The following is a 19,342-nucleotide window of genomic DNA, read 5'->3' on the forward strand; positions in this document are numbered from 1 at the left end:
TATGGTCGTTCCTGAAGAGTATTTTGTGCTTTGTCAGTGTTACCTTTATTATTGCAATTCAGATTTTTGGTAAACGAACTTTCAAAGCACGGTGGGAAATTGGTTGCGATTTTGACTTCGATACACGAGAACCCGCACAATGTTCCCCGTAGTTAGAAATCTAGAGAGAGAAGGAGTTCATTGTTTTCCTCATATGTTTTTCCTACCAGGCACTATGCTGGCCATTCTCCCAATCTTCCTTGTGGCAGCGGCCTCCGCTGAGCTCGCTCCACTTCTCCTCAACAGCGAACCAATCCCGGGCAAGTACCTCGTAAAGATTCGGGTGAGTGTCAGCGAGGGCAGAGTTTCGTGATGTTTTCATCCATCCAACATTTCTTCTGCACGTCATAAGCTCGATACCGACGAGTCATACACTGCAAAAAGTCTGGTGTTAAATATGAAACACCGAGCTGGTGTTAAATTTCCGGTGCTCATTCAAGGTGTTAGATTAACACCTCCGGGTGTCATTTCAAAATTTAAAATTGTTTTTTGGAATAGTTTCTTAGTTACTGCACTTCTTGTTAATTTTGAACTTCAACAAGACGATAAAGAATTTTCCGATAAAGTACTTGATTTTTGAAAAAAAAAATGTGTAAACACATTTACACCACAGTAACACCAGTTGGTGTGGTCCCCTATTGAAGCTGGACGGGTGTTATACCATTGAAATTAACACCACCAATATCAAATCAACATCATGCGGTGTCATCATTGAATTAACTCTAGCGCAGTGTCAAAAATATCACCAGCCACAGTGTCAAATTAACACCACGAAGTGCCAGGTGAACACTTTTTAACACCGTCACAATACATTTTCTACACCTGTGGGTGTGGTCCTCTATTGAAGTTTGATCGGTGTTAGATGTAACACCCATGGTGTTAAATCTAACACCGATGTTTTAACAGTGTATATCCCATATAGGCCCTAAATCATAATAGCAATACAACCCACGAGTCATAGCCCACGAGTTAAAAAGCTCACAAGTCATACACCTCAAAAGTCAGACGCTATACGCGCATTAAAGTGAAAAATGCCTACGAGTTCAACATAAACTACAATAATTATGCCGACGAGCTGTGCGGTTCACGAGATATAAAGGCAAATGAAGGTCATTATAAGCTCACATCATGACGTTACGGGGCTTTATGTACATCTGTCGAGCTCATGGATTTGGGTTTTTGGGTTTTGGGGTTTTTTGGATTGTTTGTTTGGGGGGAGCTGGCCTAGTTTTGAGTTCGCTGGCCTTGTTTGCTTAGTGTTGGATTCACGGACCTTATTTGCCCATTTTCAGCGATAGGCCTGTCCAGCTAGTGGCGGCCTATTTCACTTGGTGTCTAGCTTATAACTGTATGACTCGTGGGTATATGAATCATGGACCTTTTTCCAAAGGCTAGGTCGAGGGCCATTTGACATTTTGGTTTTGAGCTCATGGGAAGACTCCAACACTTTCCTGTCTAGATTTCAATTTTGTCTCGTAATCTTATGCGTATGATAGACTCACATCGAATATAATAGATTATACCTGAGATGAGCTTGTCTCGATTGTTGAAGAGCTGGAGTTGAATAAAGTTTAGTCATAATTACTATTGTTTTAAGGCGCAATTTATTTAGTGATCAATTCATAGCGTGACCAAACACGGGAAATAAGATAAAAACGATAGATTTCACCATGTCAAACTTCGCTTTATTTCCAGGACGAGTACAATGTCGACAATGTGGCCTCCGATGTTCGTATCTCTGGCGGACGGGTCGGCGCTATTTGGCACCACGTCCTGCATGGATTCGCCGCCGAGCTGGATGACCGCATTCTCGATGTTGTAAGTTTCGATCGCATTGATCTTTGAGCTATCTTCGCATTCCTTTCTTTCTCACTGCTGGTCCCCTTCATGTGCTCTGTATGAACTATTATTTTCGCGAGGGCTTAATTTTCCCGAATTTCGTAAATACCAGCTGGATTGCGAATTTAATAACACGCGAAAATGTCACCAGATGCTACAGTAATGGTACATTTACATTAGCGTCGATGTCAATTTGCGAAAACATCGAGCAAAAATGTCTGTGACCTCTTCATTCGCGAAAATATTTGTAAGCAAAAATAACAGCATATTACAGAGTATGTGAAAGGTGAACAAACGTGTGAGTGCATGTGTTCAATATACACACTAAGAAAAAAAGGTTCAATAAGGGAGCTAGAAGGGTTCGAAGTCGCGGAAATGGGTGCAAATCACACGATTTGCGAAAATGGTGGAACTTTGCTTCTTATATGGTTCATTTGGGGTTCGATCTTGCCACGGTCATCGACGGTGCAATATTGCGCCCCAAACTAGTCTCAAAACAAAGACCTCCTATGGTGTTGCTCGACACTAAAATGCAATATTACATATCCTTGTGCTGATATTGTGAACATATATTTTTTGATATCACGAAACTTAATTTTCTTTCATATTCTATAATCATTCATCGAGAGTATATTTTAAAATCAAGTTGTGTCCATGATGAAAGGGGTCTACTACAAAGAAACTAACGTAGAATACCTGATTGCTTGTCTGGTATTGACCAATCACATTGTACACATAACCTAGGAGGTTTAACAGATGAAGTTCCAACTGGCTGTAATTATTCAAATAGTCGTCAGATTTCTATTGCTGTACAAAACAATTCCACAGGTGCATTTGTGCCTTCGCTGATCGGGATTAGATGCCGCCGTCTCGCTGAGCAATCTGAAGATTCATTTTGGACGTTAACATAATTTTGGCTATATTTTGCTTGTTTATCTATTAAATGAAATGAAATCCTATACTTAAAGATAAAAACATATAAAGCAAAAGTCAATTCTGAACAGAAATATTATTGTGCAAAAGTGTTAATCTTAATCAGAGCTGTTTCATGTGAAAGTGTTTAAACTGTACCCTGGATAGCCGGTTTATTTTATCACTTTTCCTCATGATTCTGACAAATCAAACTGATATGTATCTTCAAATAGAATTCTTTATCAATAGATACATCGGATTACTGCCCAGGCATGCCTATTAGAATAATGTTCGTTTTATTTCATTTTTTTTTGCGCAATTTCTATTCGTGTATCCCCGTGTCTTTAACATTCATCTAACCTATCTCTTATTGGTTGGGATGTCGAAACGTAATTACCATTACAAAGACATATCGTCCTGTTTGTGGTTCATTCTTGCTAAGGTGCAATATTGAGCCCATAACTAGTCTCAAAGAAAGACCTATGGTGTTGATCGACACTTGAATACAATATTGCATACCGTCGTGGTGCTACTATGTACATGTTTTTTAAAAGACATCATAAAACTTGATGTTCTCCCATAATTTCATAATCATTCATCGGAGCATCTTTAAATGAAATTGAGTCTTTGATGAAAGGGTCTGCGAACAAGCTATCGAAGAATACCTGACTGCTCGTCTGGTATTGACCAATCAAAATGGAATATGTCACAGCATTCCCTGCATGCTTTCACTGTGCGATGATGGAGTCAAACCCTACTACACGCAAAAGATTTTCGTTGCGACTCGATCTCGGGACAGCAAAAAAAAAAAAGTCAATATTTTTTCAAAGCCCTCAAAACTGGAATTCCATCCACTCTGATGTGAAATGTAAGAAAACGGTACAAAGTTTTAAGAAAGCTTTCAAGCGTATTTTACTTGAAAGGTTTTCTGGAAGTTACCAATATCATTTTACGAATTTATAAGAGACTAGCAAGATAGGGTGTGCTTGTGAAAATGACATCTTGCGTATTGTTAATGTGCGCTGGTCCATGTTTTTGTCTGTGTATGTGTGTGTGTGTATGTGTGTGTGTGTGTGTGTGTGCCAATGTTTTTCTCTGTATATACAATATATTTCCTTTTCCGGGATTAGTTTTGAATAAGGCCAATTGCCTTCTCACTCACCCCTTCACTTGATATCTTTTGCTGTTTGTTTGCTTTGTTTGTTTGTTTGTCACATTGTCATTTTATACTTGTCACACCATTGTCACATTTTATGTATGCATATTTTATTAAGTGAAAATAAATGAAATGATAAAATAAAATCATTTAGAGAGCAAAATCGCGGATATATAAGGATGCAAACTACACGATTTATTTTTAAGGGTTTATTTTTTTTCATTTTTTTTTCATGGATTCATGCACGGTAAAGCCTAAGGGTAAAATGCATGCCCATGAAAAATGTGTGCACATGTTTCCATGTGCTTGCAAACACCACATTTTAGAATTAATAAAGACTAGCTGTGATAGTGGAATTTCTCATGAATAAATAATAAAGCATTCAAACCCTGGCCATTGTTCAACACCATTGTCAGGGTGTTAACCACATACTCCCATGCACACCCATTGACCCCTGTGCAAAGTGAAAGTTTTGTACAGAGGGTTGGAAATAGCGCAAAATCTGTAACCTCACTATGAAATTGATAATGGATTTCATGAAACTGATTTATGTTTTAAACCACCTCCAACAAAATTGTACACTATACAACTATCACCCATATCAATGACAGTGTTATCTGATATATAGTTACTGAATTATTAAGAATCAAAAGTGGAAAATATCTTTTTTAAACGCCTATTAATCCATAGAATACATTCGATGCAAAATAATGACATGGATGTTTCCTTAGTAAAGTGTCAATTCACGGACCCAGTCGTTTGGTCACCTGGCGTGGGCATGTTCATTCTTTTCTTGAATATGATTTAGGAATTTAATGAATTGTTGAGTCGTGCGAACTTATGTGCACATAAGTTGACTCCCAGATGGCTCATTGTACAGCTCGTGCATGCGTGTTTGAGCTGAGCATCCAGCGCAAATTCCATTTCCACAGCAGGTCAGCTCTTGTGAGGCTTTTCGTAGCGGCTTACTGCAACTCTGACTTCAACATTATTTTGTCCACTTCATAATATCAAGACCCCTAGATTCTTACTACGTGGAAAATGGTGAGTTAAAATATCATCGTAAAGCATGATTTGAAATATCTACAATGTTCTCGACCAAGGCCTTACTCTCGATATTACCCTTCATCAAATTTCTTGTATCTATTATGTTTTTGGTTGTATAGCCTTGTCTTATAATGTAGGCTTGTAGGCAGTAATATTAAAATGTTCATTTTAGAGTTCTGTTAAAATTGGCTAGTTTTATGCGTGCTTTTTTCTGTTTTATTTTGCTTTGTTTCGTAACCATTCTGTGGAATTAGATCAGCTTTAACGATAAAATGTCTTGCTAAAGACGTCATGGCATTCCGATTTCCGATTTCCGATTTCCGATTTCCGATTTCAGATTCATTTATTGTTCATTTAGGAAATTCTTTTTGTTGGTATATGGGCGTGCACATAGGAATAGCTACATACTGTACATGCATAAACTTACATAATATAGGCTACATGTACACATTATAAATGATACAATTTTCACTACATACACAATTATATACAAGCATAATTTATAATCACAATACAGTGAACACATACATCATCACAAATTTCAAATAATTCTTTATATTTACCGATCAACAACAAAACAAAATAGTTCAGAAAACGTGGAATCGGATATTCCTATAGGAAGTGTATCCTTTGCATAACCTTTACGCCCCCTCCCCCCCCCCCAACACACACATCCTCAAGGATAATACATCGCGTCGTGCCATACCACACTTGATTAATAACGAATACAAGGAACGAAAGTTGATGAATAAGTGTTGATAAACTTATGGATAAATAGACCAGTGTACTAACTAAACTTATAATGGCAAACATTGCACGCTCATTTTTATGCTGGGATAATTCTCTGTAGTCAGGTAGTGTTAGTGGTGGACTTAAGTACACCCTGTATGCAGCAAGGCAGTGCATAAGAATTGAACTATACATTAAGCTGCCATGGAGAGAGTTATGTAGTCACATTTACATATAACTAATATCAGCTCTTCTGCAAAATTATTACACACGCATGATCAGTGGCCTTGAACTCATGACACTTGATTTTCCTTTTCAGGTATTCAAGCAAGATACAATAATATTGTATCTTGCTTGATGAAGTTGCGCGCATTCTCCTGATCACGTAAACTTCTATGCAATTCTGAAGGACAGAGTGATTCCTCAACAGAATATGTAAGTTTAATTAATGGATTAATCCGTAATATATGTATTTTCAGGTTATTGATTCATCTAGATTTTCAGCATGTGATATCCGTGAAGTATATTATATTAAAGCTTATCATTACACATGAACGCAGTTTTATCAGTTACTATAACGTAGCCACCGTTTAGTGGGTTGCGGAAAATTTGATAAGACTATAATAGTGCAATTTTTGATACCATCTATAATCGAGAGATATGTTACTCAAGTGGACCTTTGCGATCATTCATTCTTGCCTTTTGCGTTCTACGTCTTCTCAGTTTTTTTGGATTTTTTTCTTGAAAACTCCATGATGGATTGTCTCTCATATAATTATACAGGCAGCATCTCTACCCCGCAAGAATCTTCAAATGCCCTGAATAGCCTCTTTTTTTTTTTGGGGGGGGGGGGGGGTGTAATCTCCTTTTCTGTAACCAGTATTATTAAAGTAAATCAAATCAATGTTGTGAATAAGTAGAGGGGGCTATATTTTCACTTTTTTTGTGTGTGGTAACAGGATTAGAGGTGTCAACCATAATGGGCATCATTACACCCATTGCCATGGCCAGCACCCGGACCATCGTCTGTGGCAAGCTCAGCAACGGGAGAATGGCTGAGGTCAATAAGTCTTACTCCTTTCCTAACTGTGTAAAATATACAGCAAACTGATGTTAGATTGGCATGTAATATGGTGTTGTCTTACTTTGTTATTTTATGTTATGAAGACTTTGAGTTGGTTCGGAAAAATGTGGGAATATTTGAATATGCCCTATGTCATAAATGTATGCAGGCCTACATAAAAGGTGTGTATTTTCATCTCAGTCCAAATTCGCCACATTTTTTTTTTCAACATGACTTTACTCAGGCTATTCCACATCTATTCTTTTTTTTTTCAGCTCTAACTTAGTGATGTCTGCATGCTGTCTCTTAATTCCCCGCCTGCTTGGAGAGGACATGCTGTATGTCTGTGACAAAGTAAGTGGTGCATTTTTTTTTATGGGAGACGGGAATTCCATCTGCTTTGTGACTAGAAATATAAGAGGAAAATTTCTTTGCAACATTATCATGTTTTACTTATATGACAAAGAGCTGAAATAAATCTATCCGACCGGATTTGTTTAGAAACCAATAGGATTATCAAAGCTTAAAGGGATGGTATAGTATTGGTGGAGGTGAGGATTTGGGCTTTTAACTTTTTGTGATATACCAAGGCCCTACTTATGAAATAATAGAGAGTATGCCATTCTAAAAGGAATTCTAAAGATTATTTGATGAAAATTGGTTTTGAAATGGATGAGGCATCCAAAAACAAAGTAAAACGCAGCGATCGTGATAAAAAGTGGGTCCTACATTATATCATTATTGCTCTGTTTTGGATATCGTAGCTATTTCAAAACCATTTTTCATTATCTCAGCAAAAGATGTTAGAAACCTGAAGTAGATCTCAACAAAAACTATACAATCAATTTAATTTTCCATTTTCTGGTCAATGGTCATAGTTGCAACCTGTTAGTTTATGTAAGCAACAAAATAGTGTAAACGACCTATTTCCTTCGAAATTTTATTCAGTCATTATTTATTCATGCCAAAATCTCTTTCAGAACCTGGCAGGACTAAATCCCACAATCTTCACTGTGAATGCTGCGCACTAGTGACATCACTATTTGGCTGGATGGTTGTGAAATCTGCCCGAATTCCTGTATACAATCGTGTCTTCCTTCGCTACAATGTTTGCGGCCTTCTGTGCTCTGTGGCTTTGAGTATCCCAAACAAGGCAGAAACACTCGATGCATTCTTCAGCAGTACATTGCAATGCTTGATCTGAACAGGCAACTATCACGAAAAAAACCTACGGCATTTCATTAACAACATTGTTCAATAATTGTCTTGATATAGTTTACCAGCCAAAAGTTTTCATGGTGTATACTTTTACAAGGAATTGTCACCAGAGAAATTATGTTGTTCAGGTTGTCCCTCCGTTCGTACATCTGTCTGAAATCGATTATGGCAACGTTGAATCACGAAGGGAAATGAAACGAAAAGTAGGCCTACAAGTTAATGCAGGGAGATTACTTTAGCAGTTGAACACATCGTGACAAATTGAGGAATATCGGAAATCCGTTGAAGAGCTATATATACATATATATTTAGAGTTTCAGTGCCGCCATTACGAGATGAGAAAGCTACATCTTTGACGTCAACCATGGAAAATTATATAAAGAAATGTAAAGAAAATAGGCATAGTTTCACCTTTCTAGCATTACAAAAGGAGCACTTGATTTACTTCTTCCAGAAGGGGGGGGGGGGGCTAATATTACCCTTAACATTATGGCAACGACAAATAAGTGGAGGCAATTTTTACTTTTCATTTAGAATCAGATTTTATGGAATTCCCTTGATATTTTCTTCATATACGTTTCCATACATGAAAGTGACGCTGAAACGTTAAAAAATGCATAACTTCCACTGGATCATACGATTTTCCACGTTCACTTATATGTTCTTATGATATTGCTCCAATCCACGGGTACATTTGGGTTTCATTCCCCTTTTATACTGTTTGAGGTATCCAAATTAAACTTTGCATATGTATGTAAGATTGGACGAAGTTACTTCTACCACCTTGTGGGTGCCAGCGTTCAAGGTCAAATATTGTAGGTCATTGCCAAATTCTACAATGTCATTTCGTGCTCTTTCTTTGTATCTCACCTGGTAAGCACTGTCGACATAGTATTGTGGTGTTCTTTTAATAACTTTCAACACTTTTGAGCTATATGACCACCAAATTCACTCCTCAGATCATCTAAAGATGGCTGTCAAGTGTTGATATTGGAAGTCCGACTCCGTCAACAGTCAAAAAGTGAATGTCAATGAGCTTACATTTGAAAATCAGTGTAATCACAAATTCGATATGTGGGCAAGACATCACTTCGCTTTTATCTTGTTAGATGGTGAATATTTTGTGAAGCTTCCGTTTCTAATTCATACAGCATCAGCATACCTCATGTCTGAGAATAGTGGTAAAGAAGATTAGATACTTTGGCAACAGCGTGTAAAATTCGCAAAATTTTATTTTGTGCCTTATTTGCTGAACAAACGTCGTAGGGGTACTACAACCTGTTAGGCAATAATTATAGCGGAACAATAACTCTATTATTAGCGTTATAGAATAAATGACAATGATGTAGTTCTGAAGCATACTTTTCATTAGATACTTTTGCAATGACTCCATGTGTACTTTTAATCGAACTAGATAGGTATATAATCACCAATGACTTGTACTTGAATAGCGACAGAATGATTCGGTGAGGAAAGTTTTCTGTCGCGTCATTAGGAAGAAGGGAACGTGTCAATATTATGCTATTTGTTCCATAGTTATTTCTGAAGTGGTTAAATGTATTTTCCTAAAACATTTTTCATTTTATATATACCTACGTTGCATCCAGATGAAACCTTGTATAATACATGTATTTAGTTATGTATGATGCCAAACTGTTCCCGCTCATGCAAATGCAGCCGTTTCAAGGAAATGACATAAGATTATTCTTATACTCCATGATTTGGTAATGCTTAAGTGGTTCATAAGAGTCCAGTGAAACTGTGTATAGAACAAAAAGTGGATTTGACAATGGTATACGATATCCGCAATTTAATCTTTGACGGGGTCTATTATCCGATTAATATGCATAAGCACGGTAGTCCCCTATTCGGAAACTACAAGTTAGATAAGCTGCATTCATTTTGCACGCGACCATGGCGTTATAGCCAAAGGTGATCTGCAAATTACTGTGTGCCTACAGAGGATCGGAAAACGTAACAACTTTCTGTGTATAGAACAACGAAACAGAGACTGGTGCATGTATTATTCTCAGTCACTTTGTTAGTCATTATGATGATTTGCTCATTGCAGTTCCGGAATCTCAGCTCGAGGGACTCGAATTGATCCCAAATCAGTCGGAATGCGTGTATCACCCAAAACAAAATCTGAATACATAACTGTGATTCTGCCTAGTCTCCATTGGTAGCCCATAAGGGCTGGTATCAAGTTCGATTTTCATATTATAATCATACCTTGTATTTAGATGTTTTCATCGAAATGCCCGTATACCTGTATGCGGTATGCGTATGTCAATTAAGTATCTAAACCATAATAAATTGTAGTCGTAATCAAGTGCCAAGAATCTCATGATTCAAATAAGTGTGAACCCCAAGACATGTCGTGATAAGGACTTTAAGACAATTGGCATCGTCATTATAAAACAAACTCCTAATTGTAAGACATGTTTTAGATTTTAGATAAATTCATGTCTATGCTGGAAACATATCTTTTTGATGATTCATGATGACGTCACTGTTACATGAATATTGTACGCATGGAAATATGTAGGCCTATTCGTTTAAATGCATACAAACAACTTGTTAAATCCTCTTACATCTTTTTTTTTATAGATATGGTTGCATACTTTAGAAATGTAAGTAGCATGCTCTTGTTTTTGAGGCTTTGTGTACCGGTAAGAAGGATATCTTATTCTTATAGATTATGTGAATAAGTACGTATTCAAGTACGTTTTGAATAAAACGTATCCAGACAAATGTATATCATATTTTTACCTCTTCCTTCATGCAGATGTATACTCTTGCCTAGAGGGTTTGATGATAGATAGTGATAGTGCTCACCTTATTGGAAAGGTAATTGGGTAAATATTTGGTTTTAGTGTGTCATTCAAACACAACTATATGTTAACTTCTACATTAACATTGCAAAACTCACAAATTCCACACACACATTTCATGATTCACAGGATCCAAATTACACCAATCCTATTTACTTTGCAGAGTGCAACAACAGCATAAGTTTGATATACTGAGCAAACAGGCTTGCATTAGTTCGCACTATTCAAGGTTTAAAGTAGTTAAGTAACCAAATTGTACCCGGTTATGTGATGCTAAGTATATACCTTATAGGTATAATGTTGCAAATATGTGGTGCTTATTTCATCCATAACTGCTGCAAAATTGCTTCTTTAAAGGAGCCAATCAGTGTCACTGCCTGTTCCTCTAGAGACGCAATATTGCCCAGTAATCTCAAGGTGCACTTGAGGTTACTGGGCAACATTGCGCCTCTAAAGGCGTAGATAGTGACACTGACTGGCTCCTTTAAAGAAGCAATTTTGCAGCAGTCATGGATCAAATAAGCACCACATACTTTTAGGTGCAACATTATACCTATATATATGGCACAAAATCGCACCCTCAAGAGAGGCTACAATCTTGGAACTTTGGGTGCTTTGCACCCTCAAGAAAAGGTGTAAAGTTGCACCAAAAGTAGAGGCAAGAAAGGGTGCAAAGTTGCGCCGAAAATTAAAGGGAGAACGATCACACCCTCAAGAAAGGTGCAACTCAGCACCAATTAGTGTGGGTGGAAAGATGCACCCTCAAGAAAAGGGTGAAACTTAGCACCACTTAGTGTGGGTGGAAATATGCACCCAAGGGAAGAACTTCGCACCCTCAATAAAGGGTGCAATGTTGCATCCTCTATGGAGGTGCAAAGGTGCGCCCACAGGGTGCAAAATTATACCATTGCACCATGGTGACACTTTTGCACCAATTTCTTGAGGGTGCAAGATAACACCCATAGGAAGCCACCAGTGTGACATCACTTTGCACCCGTAAAAGGTGCAAGAGTGAACCATTTTTTCTTAGTGTGTAGTATAGGGAAAAAACCCACTTAAATGATATCTAATTGCATGCGGCATAGAACAAAGAATAATTCAATTCAATGCAATGCAATTCAATTCAGTTCAAAGTTCACATTTTTGCTTACTTTTTACAACAGAATGTACAAAAAAAATATGTGAAATCTTAACATGCATTTTATGGAGTGATACTGGTGTAGCAAAGAATAACATGTTCATGTCTATAAGATGAGGCATTATAATTCATACAAATATATCTATACATTCTGCGAAAAGAAAGGCTGAAGGTACCCAGTGAAAAGACCGTGCTTGGTGCACTATGTGGGTACCTCACGGGGAACAGAAGAGACGGGGTGAAGAGCTTTAAACTAGAGGGCGGGAAATGAGGAAAGAGGGAACAGGAAAAAAAAATGGGAAACGGGGAAAACAGAAATAGAGGGAAAGAGATGAGACAGACAAATTAAACTGGAATATGCATCTTGCCGACATTGTGACTTCTGTATATAGGAGATCGAATATATCATACATTCCCGCGCTGTTATTTACCATTCATAAGTCCACCATACTGCCTTATATTTCTTACCGTAATATCGTTTGGGCATGTCAGAAGACTAACTCACTTCTTCTCCGTCAGAAAAAAAAAAAGAGCTGCCCGTATTTGCACGAACTCGTACTACTTGTCTCATGCGAACCCATTTTTTTTTTCGATTGCGCACTCTCTCTCTATTAATCATTTGTTAATATATTCATTACCGCCAAAGTGCTGTATTTGTGTACAAATTTTATTCCCACAAACTGCCCACCAACCTGTTAAACATCTTCCGCTTTAACTCAGCTATTCATATAAGTTTTCTAACCAGAACCTCTACAAACATGCAAATTGAAAAGCCAAGAACGGCCTTGAATTGACCACTGATCCATACGACATGTTCACCTGACATCCATTCTGTGATTCTCTTTCTCATGAAATACGACTGTGCCAAACAAAACATATATATTTTAGAAGACAAGTAAGGAATGCCCTTCTTTGCAAATCCAGTATGTTCAAAACCAGTTGCACGGTTCTTGCCTGTTCATAAAGTTTATTTTTGTTATTCGTACATCGAGTAGACGTATGGATATTGAGGCCCCATACATATCAAGCTTAATCGCTTACGATGGCGGTCTCCTGCATTCAATTATCTCTGTTGTACTGAAAACAAATAGGCCTACTGTATATTTCATTTTATGTTTCTGTGTATATACACTGCTCAATGCTAATGCTCATGTGTACCTACTTGTGTGTACCGTTATCGTTTTATTTCAGTGCTCTTGCTATTCTCTGTCTTTGTGCTTTTGAAATTTCCATTAAATTTGTATTCAATTGAATGCGGAAATAAATCAAATCAAAGCAAGCATAATCATAGTAACAGATATAACTCTCTAAAAAAAATCGAGTGAAAATGTTCACTCTAAAAAGAGTGAATACAAAAAAGAGTGAATTTCGAGTGAAATTGGAGTGAATTTTGAGTGAAAATGCTCATTTTCACTCATTTTGGAGTGACGTCAGGGATCACTCCAAAATCTTCGAGTGATCCCTGACGTCACTCCAAAATGAGTGAAAATGAGCATTTTCACTCAAAATTCACTCTTTTTTGTATTCACTCTTTTTAGAGTGAAAATTTTCACTCGATTTTTTTAGAGAGTATATTATTACAAGAATTAGCAATTTTGCATACACCTGTATCTTTAACCACCATGATGTGGAGTACCACTGTTCTTTTTCCCCCTTTGATCTTTCTTCCTTTCTCTCTCCTTCTGTCATAAATCTAACAATGAATCTATTTCTATCAAACGTGCGTTATACGTGTTTTTTTTTTTGTATTTTGTATTATATATTATATATATATATATTTTGTCCATAGCTTATAGCAATTCGCACAAAACATATATAACATATTTCATGTACGGACTACGTGCATATTAATTATGTATAATGTATGCAAATGAATTGTGTCAATAAAGGAAATTAATAATAATATTAATAATTGCATTTATATGGCGCTTCATACTGACGCTTCTAAGCGCACTTTGCTACTCATACAAATAGACCAGAAAACACAATAACATTAACAAAATTAACGTTAACAGTAACAAAAGAAGAAGAAAGAAAAGAAAAGAAAAGAAAAATACATGTGATACAATGGTACAATAATTGATAACTGTGTGCGCCTCCAGAAAAAAAAAATCAAATCAAACAAGAAAAAAGGGACGTGAAAGGACATGAACGATATAGTTATTATTCATTATTTCCTTTCTATTTTTGTTTTGTTCACTTCTGGAAATAGCACGTGCCGGCAAATAAGACAACTCTAGATCATGCAGTTCTCAGCTCGGCTAGCAGAAAAAAAAAATCTATGACATGACTTACCACGGTACCTTTAACCTTTTAGGTGCGAAGTCTGCCAGCCGTAGAATACGTAGAGGAAGACGGTGTGTACCGCATACAAAGCGTACGAGAGGACGCTACGTGGGGGCTGGACCGAATCGACCAGCTAACAAATACACTTGATACACAATACTCACCACGGGGTAAGGAGACTGGAATCTTCTAATCATTGGCCGAATTTAGTTATTCAATTATGAAATATTCAAACCTTTCTCCTTTTCACAAAATAACGTTATTTCAAGGAACCCGCTTTAGTGGAAGGAGATAACGCAGTTTGGGATACTACCCTTCCCTGCACGAAATCAAACAAAAGTTTAACAACATAAGATAAATACTGTATAATTATGCACATTAATATTCACTCACGGAATACCTATAAAAGGTTAATCATAAGCCCATGTTGGTTTATCTTTTCTCTAATCAGGTCTTCGCTTGTCTAGAAATTGTTGTTATCTTATTCCTAAACCTATGAGGACGAGTCCCGAGTATATTCGGGCAAGTGTCTATCATGGGAAATGCGTTGTGTAGTAAAATAAAAACGTCCTCAAGGGGTCATTGTTATTCATTTTCGCCCAAAGTTGATATACAGTGTGTCTCTAAAAAAAGTAAACCCAACTTCAACGGCAAATTTTCAGAAAACTATAAAATATCTACACATTATTTTTTCATGGTTAGATAGTCCAATAAGTCCTCTGTCCAATGATACCACGTAGGTTATGTAACTCTCATGCATGACTGAGCATGATTCAACTTAGTGAATGGGTGTGAGATCATCACTGTGGCAAGTTTCGTGATCAGCATACTTTCTCACATTGTACCAGATGGCTCTTTTTGTTGGAGGCTGCCTGTCGGGGAACTGCACCCGAAAAGCCTCTTGAACTTCCACGAAACTTCTTGTTTCCTGGTATCGAGTTACCAGGAATACTCTCTGCTCAATTGTCAACTGTACCATGTTTGGAAAGCATGTGAAGTGTGAAGTATTATTATGTTTCAATATATGTAATCATGTCAAAATGTATTACCTGTGTTTGATTGGAAATGAAAATAAAAAAAACATGCATGTGTGAAATGAAATGAAATGAAATGAATGTGTCAGGAACAACCTTTGCTGAAGTTGTTATGTAATCATAGGCCTAACATGTGACAAAAATTTAACTTCAGATATGCCCTGAATGCATGACAATAGCAAGAAATAACTTGCCACAGTGATGATTTCACACCCATTAACTAAGTTGATCATGCTCAGCCATGCATGAGAATTACATATTCTACGTGGTATCATTGCATAAAAGACTTATTGGACTATCTAACCATGAAAAAATAATGTGCAAATATTTTATAGTTTTCTGAAAATTTGCTGTTGAAGTTGGGTTTACTTTTTTTAGAGACACACTGTACTGTGTTTAGAATTCTGGATTTCCTTGACTAATGTCTTCTCACAGTCAGTTTTCATGCCTGATATTATCTTGTAAAACAATGTGGTCCTCATGGGACCTTCTATGATGTTAAAATTCGGTGACACTCTATACCCAATTTGCTAATTTAGTATAGAACATGGAGAATTATTCGAACCTTGGCCAAAAGAGAACCATTAAAAAGAATAGGACAGTATGAAAATAAGGTTTCTTTTTAAGTATGTACACTGTAAAAACATCGGTGTTAGATTTAACACCATGGGTGTTAAATCTAACACCGATCAAACTTCAATAGAGGACCACACCCACAGGTGTAGAAAATGCACCGTGATGGTGTTGAAAAGTGTTCACCTCACACTTCGTGGTGTTAATTTGACACTGTACCTGGTGTTATTTTGACACTGTACTGGTGTTAATTCAAAAATGACTCCACATGGTGTTGATTTGATATATTTTGGTGTTAATATCAATGGTTTAACACCCGTCCAGCTTCAATAAGAGACCACACCAGCTGGTGTTACTGTGGTGTAAATTTATTTTCACATTTTTTCAAAAATCTAGTATTTTCATGTAAAATTCTTGATCGTCTTGTTTAAATTAAAAATCAACAAGAAGTGCAGTTACTAAGAAACTCTTCAAAAAAACAGTTTTATATTTGGAAATGACACCCGGAGGTGTTAATTTAACACCATAAATGAGCACCGAAAATACAACACCAGCTCGGTGTTCACTATTTAACACCGGACTTTTTGCAGTGTACATTCTTTAGAATAGGAGTAAAGCTGTATCTTCGTTAAGTGTACCAAGTCACAGCAGATCTGCTTGGCCATAGTATTTTATTTCGTTTCACTCCATTTATTGTCTTTGCATAATACGAAATATAAATCAGTTATTATTGAGAAAACACACACATTTATTCATTAATCATCATGGCTACAACTTAAGCATGAAACAAAATAATCGTGACAAAGAATAGAGAAATGCAAAGAAAAATTAGCTAGGTTACCATGAAGGAAGATCCCAATATATAATGATAATCTATCGATATAATAAGCTACAACAAAACAACAAACTACTTTACGAAACAAAAAAGAAAATGATACACATGTCCACAGGTGATGCTAAGACGAAGAAAGGAGTAACGTATGCCAAAAGGGCCTTAAAGAACTTCCCCTGTTATGCCAAAAGGGCACTAATAGTGTACAAAGTCTATACGTTAAGGGCCTTTTGGCATAACAGTGGAAGTGGTTTAAGGTCCTTTGGGCATAAGACCGACGAGATAATGTGTAAAGATTAGGAAAGAAAGTATGAATAAAAAGACTCCTCGTTTCACTGTACAATTTAAATGCGTTGATCCAGTTGTCAGATAACAGCTGAGACATCATTGATTCAAAAAATTGGCAGTAATTTCATTCTCTTAAACCTCCCCAGGAAACGACGGTAATGGGTGGACTGTGTGGGTGATTGATACTGGTGTTCAACAAAGTCACCCAGACTTTAACGGCCGTGCCACTCAAGAGGTTGGATTCACCTTAACTAAGAAGGATGTAAGTATTCAACAATAAATCTGAAAGGCAAAATGGAATAACCATCGATATTCGCATTCAAATTGGATTGAAAATAATGATTTTGTATGGTTTCAAGGACTCCGGAAGAGGGGGAGGGGGAGGGGGGGGGGGCAGAGGGGGCATTTGCCCCCAAAATATTTTGTTTGTTTGTTGTTGTTGTTTTTGGGGAGGGCAAAACGAGTCTCCCCCCCCCCCCCATGCGCCCCCTGTAACAAATAATCAATTAATTATCCAAAGACCAAAAGAACAATATAGGCACTTTTCTTGTCTAACATATTTTCAATTTCATAACTGAAATATGTGAAATTTTCGTCCCTAACGGGGTGAATTTTTATTTATAAAACACTAATATCATACACTATTTGTATCTTTACATTATTGTATCTCTACACTAATATTTACTTACGAGTAAATTTAGTGTATAGATGGTAGCCTCGCGTCTTTCAACGAGTGTGGCCCCTGGAACATATCTTTAATAAACCCTTTTTTTTTTCCTTTTTATAGCAATATAAGAATATCTTTCATTGCTCGAACAATGCGATCACGTTTAAGCTTTTAATCAATACATTTCAGACTAAAACCAAATGGCAAAGTGATAGTGGCTCACTAATGCATGCTGGCGCTGACCTACCCTCAATGGACCCAGTGCCTCATCCGTATTAAAAGGGCATTCCGGACGATTTTCATGATTTCACATCATGTAGTACATAAATCAACAGCTCCATATATAGATTCGTGGAATTTATTGTTGCCTTTGAGCAGAGAAACCAATAAAAATAAATGAAAATCTTAAACAAATTACACTGAACAGTGTTGATGACATCAGAGCCTCACATATTTCAGAAATGTAGCAGTGTACATTGTAATTCCATTACAATACCACTTGCTTAACAAGCATACCTGTGGAAGAATCTATGCATGCCTTATTCTTTTGTTCTGCTTCCTTGAGCCCCAACTCATGCATTCCTATGGTGAGGCTGACATGTCATCATCCTTGTTCATTGCAATTTGTTATAAATTTTAGAAACATTCTCATTTCTCATCCCAATCACTATAAATTCAGAAACTCTGTACTCGGTTTAACTAATTTATAGTTGTTCAGGTGTAAAAGTCTGAAAATCCTCCGGATATCCCCTTTAAGAAATCTTATGAGGTAATGGCCAATCCCAAGATGGTGAACGAGTAACACTTCAGTGACTTTACCATGAGCATTTTCAACAGTCCGGCTCATTAATAACGGAGTATTGTTTGAAGCGGCTATCCGTGTACGTACGTTCACGAAAAACGAATATTTACGATGATTCTAAGCTCTTGCTCTCGTTGTTCCCGCATAATTATCTAGATGAGTATAAAATGTTTCTGAAAAAATATTGCATGACAAAATGTGGCTTCTGTTATGTTTATAGTCAAGAACAGCGTAAACAAAATTTAGGTGATCAGACGTGACAACATACATTCCGAGTCGTTCGCTCGCTCTCCCCGTACTTAAAAAGTAAAATGAAGAGCTATGATTGATCATAGTCCTTCGCAGTATTTTTTTTACTATGTTTAATTCCTTAGAATTTTGCTTTAAAATGCTCTATAAATGTGACTGTTCCACTCTGGTTGCTGTTGTTGTTGTTGTTTTTTTTTTAATACAAAAATTCCCTACCGCGGGAGGGGGGGGGGGGTATCCCCCCTCCCACAACCCTCCTCCCGCTCGGTCGCTTCGCTCCCTCGCCGAGGATCTCACTTTACCGTCACATAAATGTGCCCCCGTAAGTTATAATCATAAACAGTCCTTCGCAGTGATTTTTTTACCATGTTTGATTCCCTAGAAATTATTTTTTAAATGCTCTATAAAATTATTCTTAAATATTGTGTTTTTACCAAAAGTCCCTACCGTATAGGAGGGTGAAATCCCCCTTCCCACACCCTCCCCCGCTCGGTCGCTTCGCTCCCTTGCCGAGGATCTCACACCGTCACATAATGTGCCCCCGTAAAGATATTGCCCACCCCCCCCCCCAAAAAAAAAAAAAAACACACACACACACACACACACAAAGACAAAACAAAAAACAAAACAAAAGTT

General features: G+C 37.1%; 1 protein-coding gene across 1 annotated transcript in view; it reads left to right on the plus strand.

The window, feature by feature from the left end:
- The first annotated feature begins 214 nt into the window (after positions 1-214).
- LOC139743926 (uncharacterized) overlaps positions 215-19,342 on the plus strand; it is a 33,908-nt gene continuing 14,780 nt past the window's right edge. The window contains exons 1-4 of the mRNA XM_071654394.1: positions 215-322; positions 1,735-1,857; positions 14,293-14,431; positions 17,135-17,250. Coding sequence (XP_071510495.1) covers positions 215-322; positions 1,735-1,857; positions 14,293-14,431; positions 17,135-17,250 — 486 coding nt within the window. The remainder of the gene's footprint in view (positions 323-1,734; positions 1,858-14,292; positions 14,432-17,134; positions 17,251-19,342) is intronic.

Source organism: Diadema antillarum, unplaced genomic scaffold, assembly GCF_040938485.1.
Source record: "Diadema antillarum isolate AM-2024a unplaced genomic scaffold, OU_Dant_1.0 seq00001122_RagTag, whole genome shotgun sequence".
Lineage (NCBI taxonomy): Eukaryota > Metazoa > Echinodermata > Echinoidea > Diadematoida > Diadematidae > Diadema > Diadema antillarum.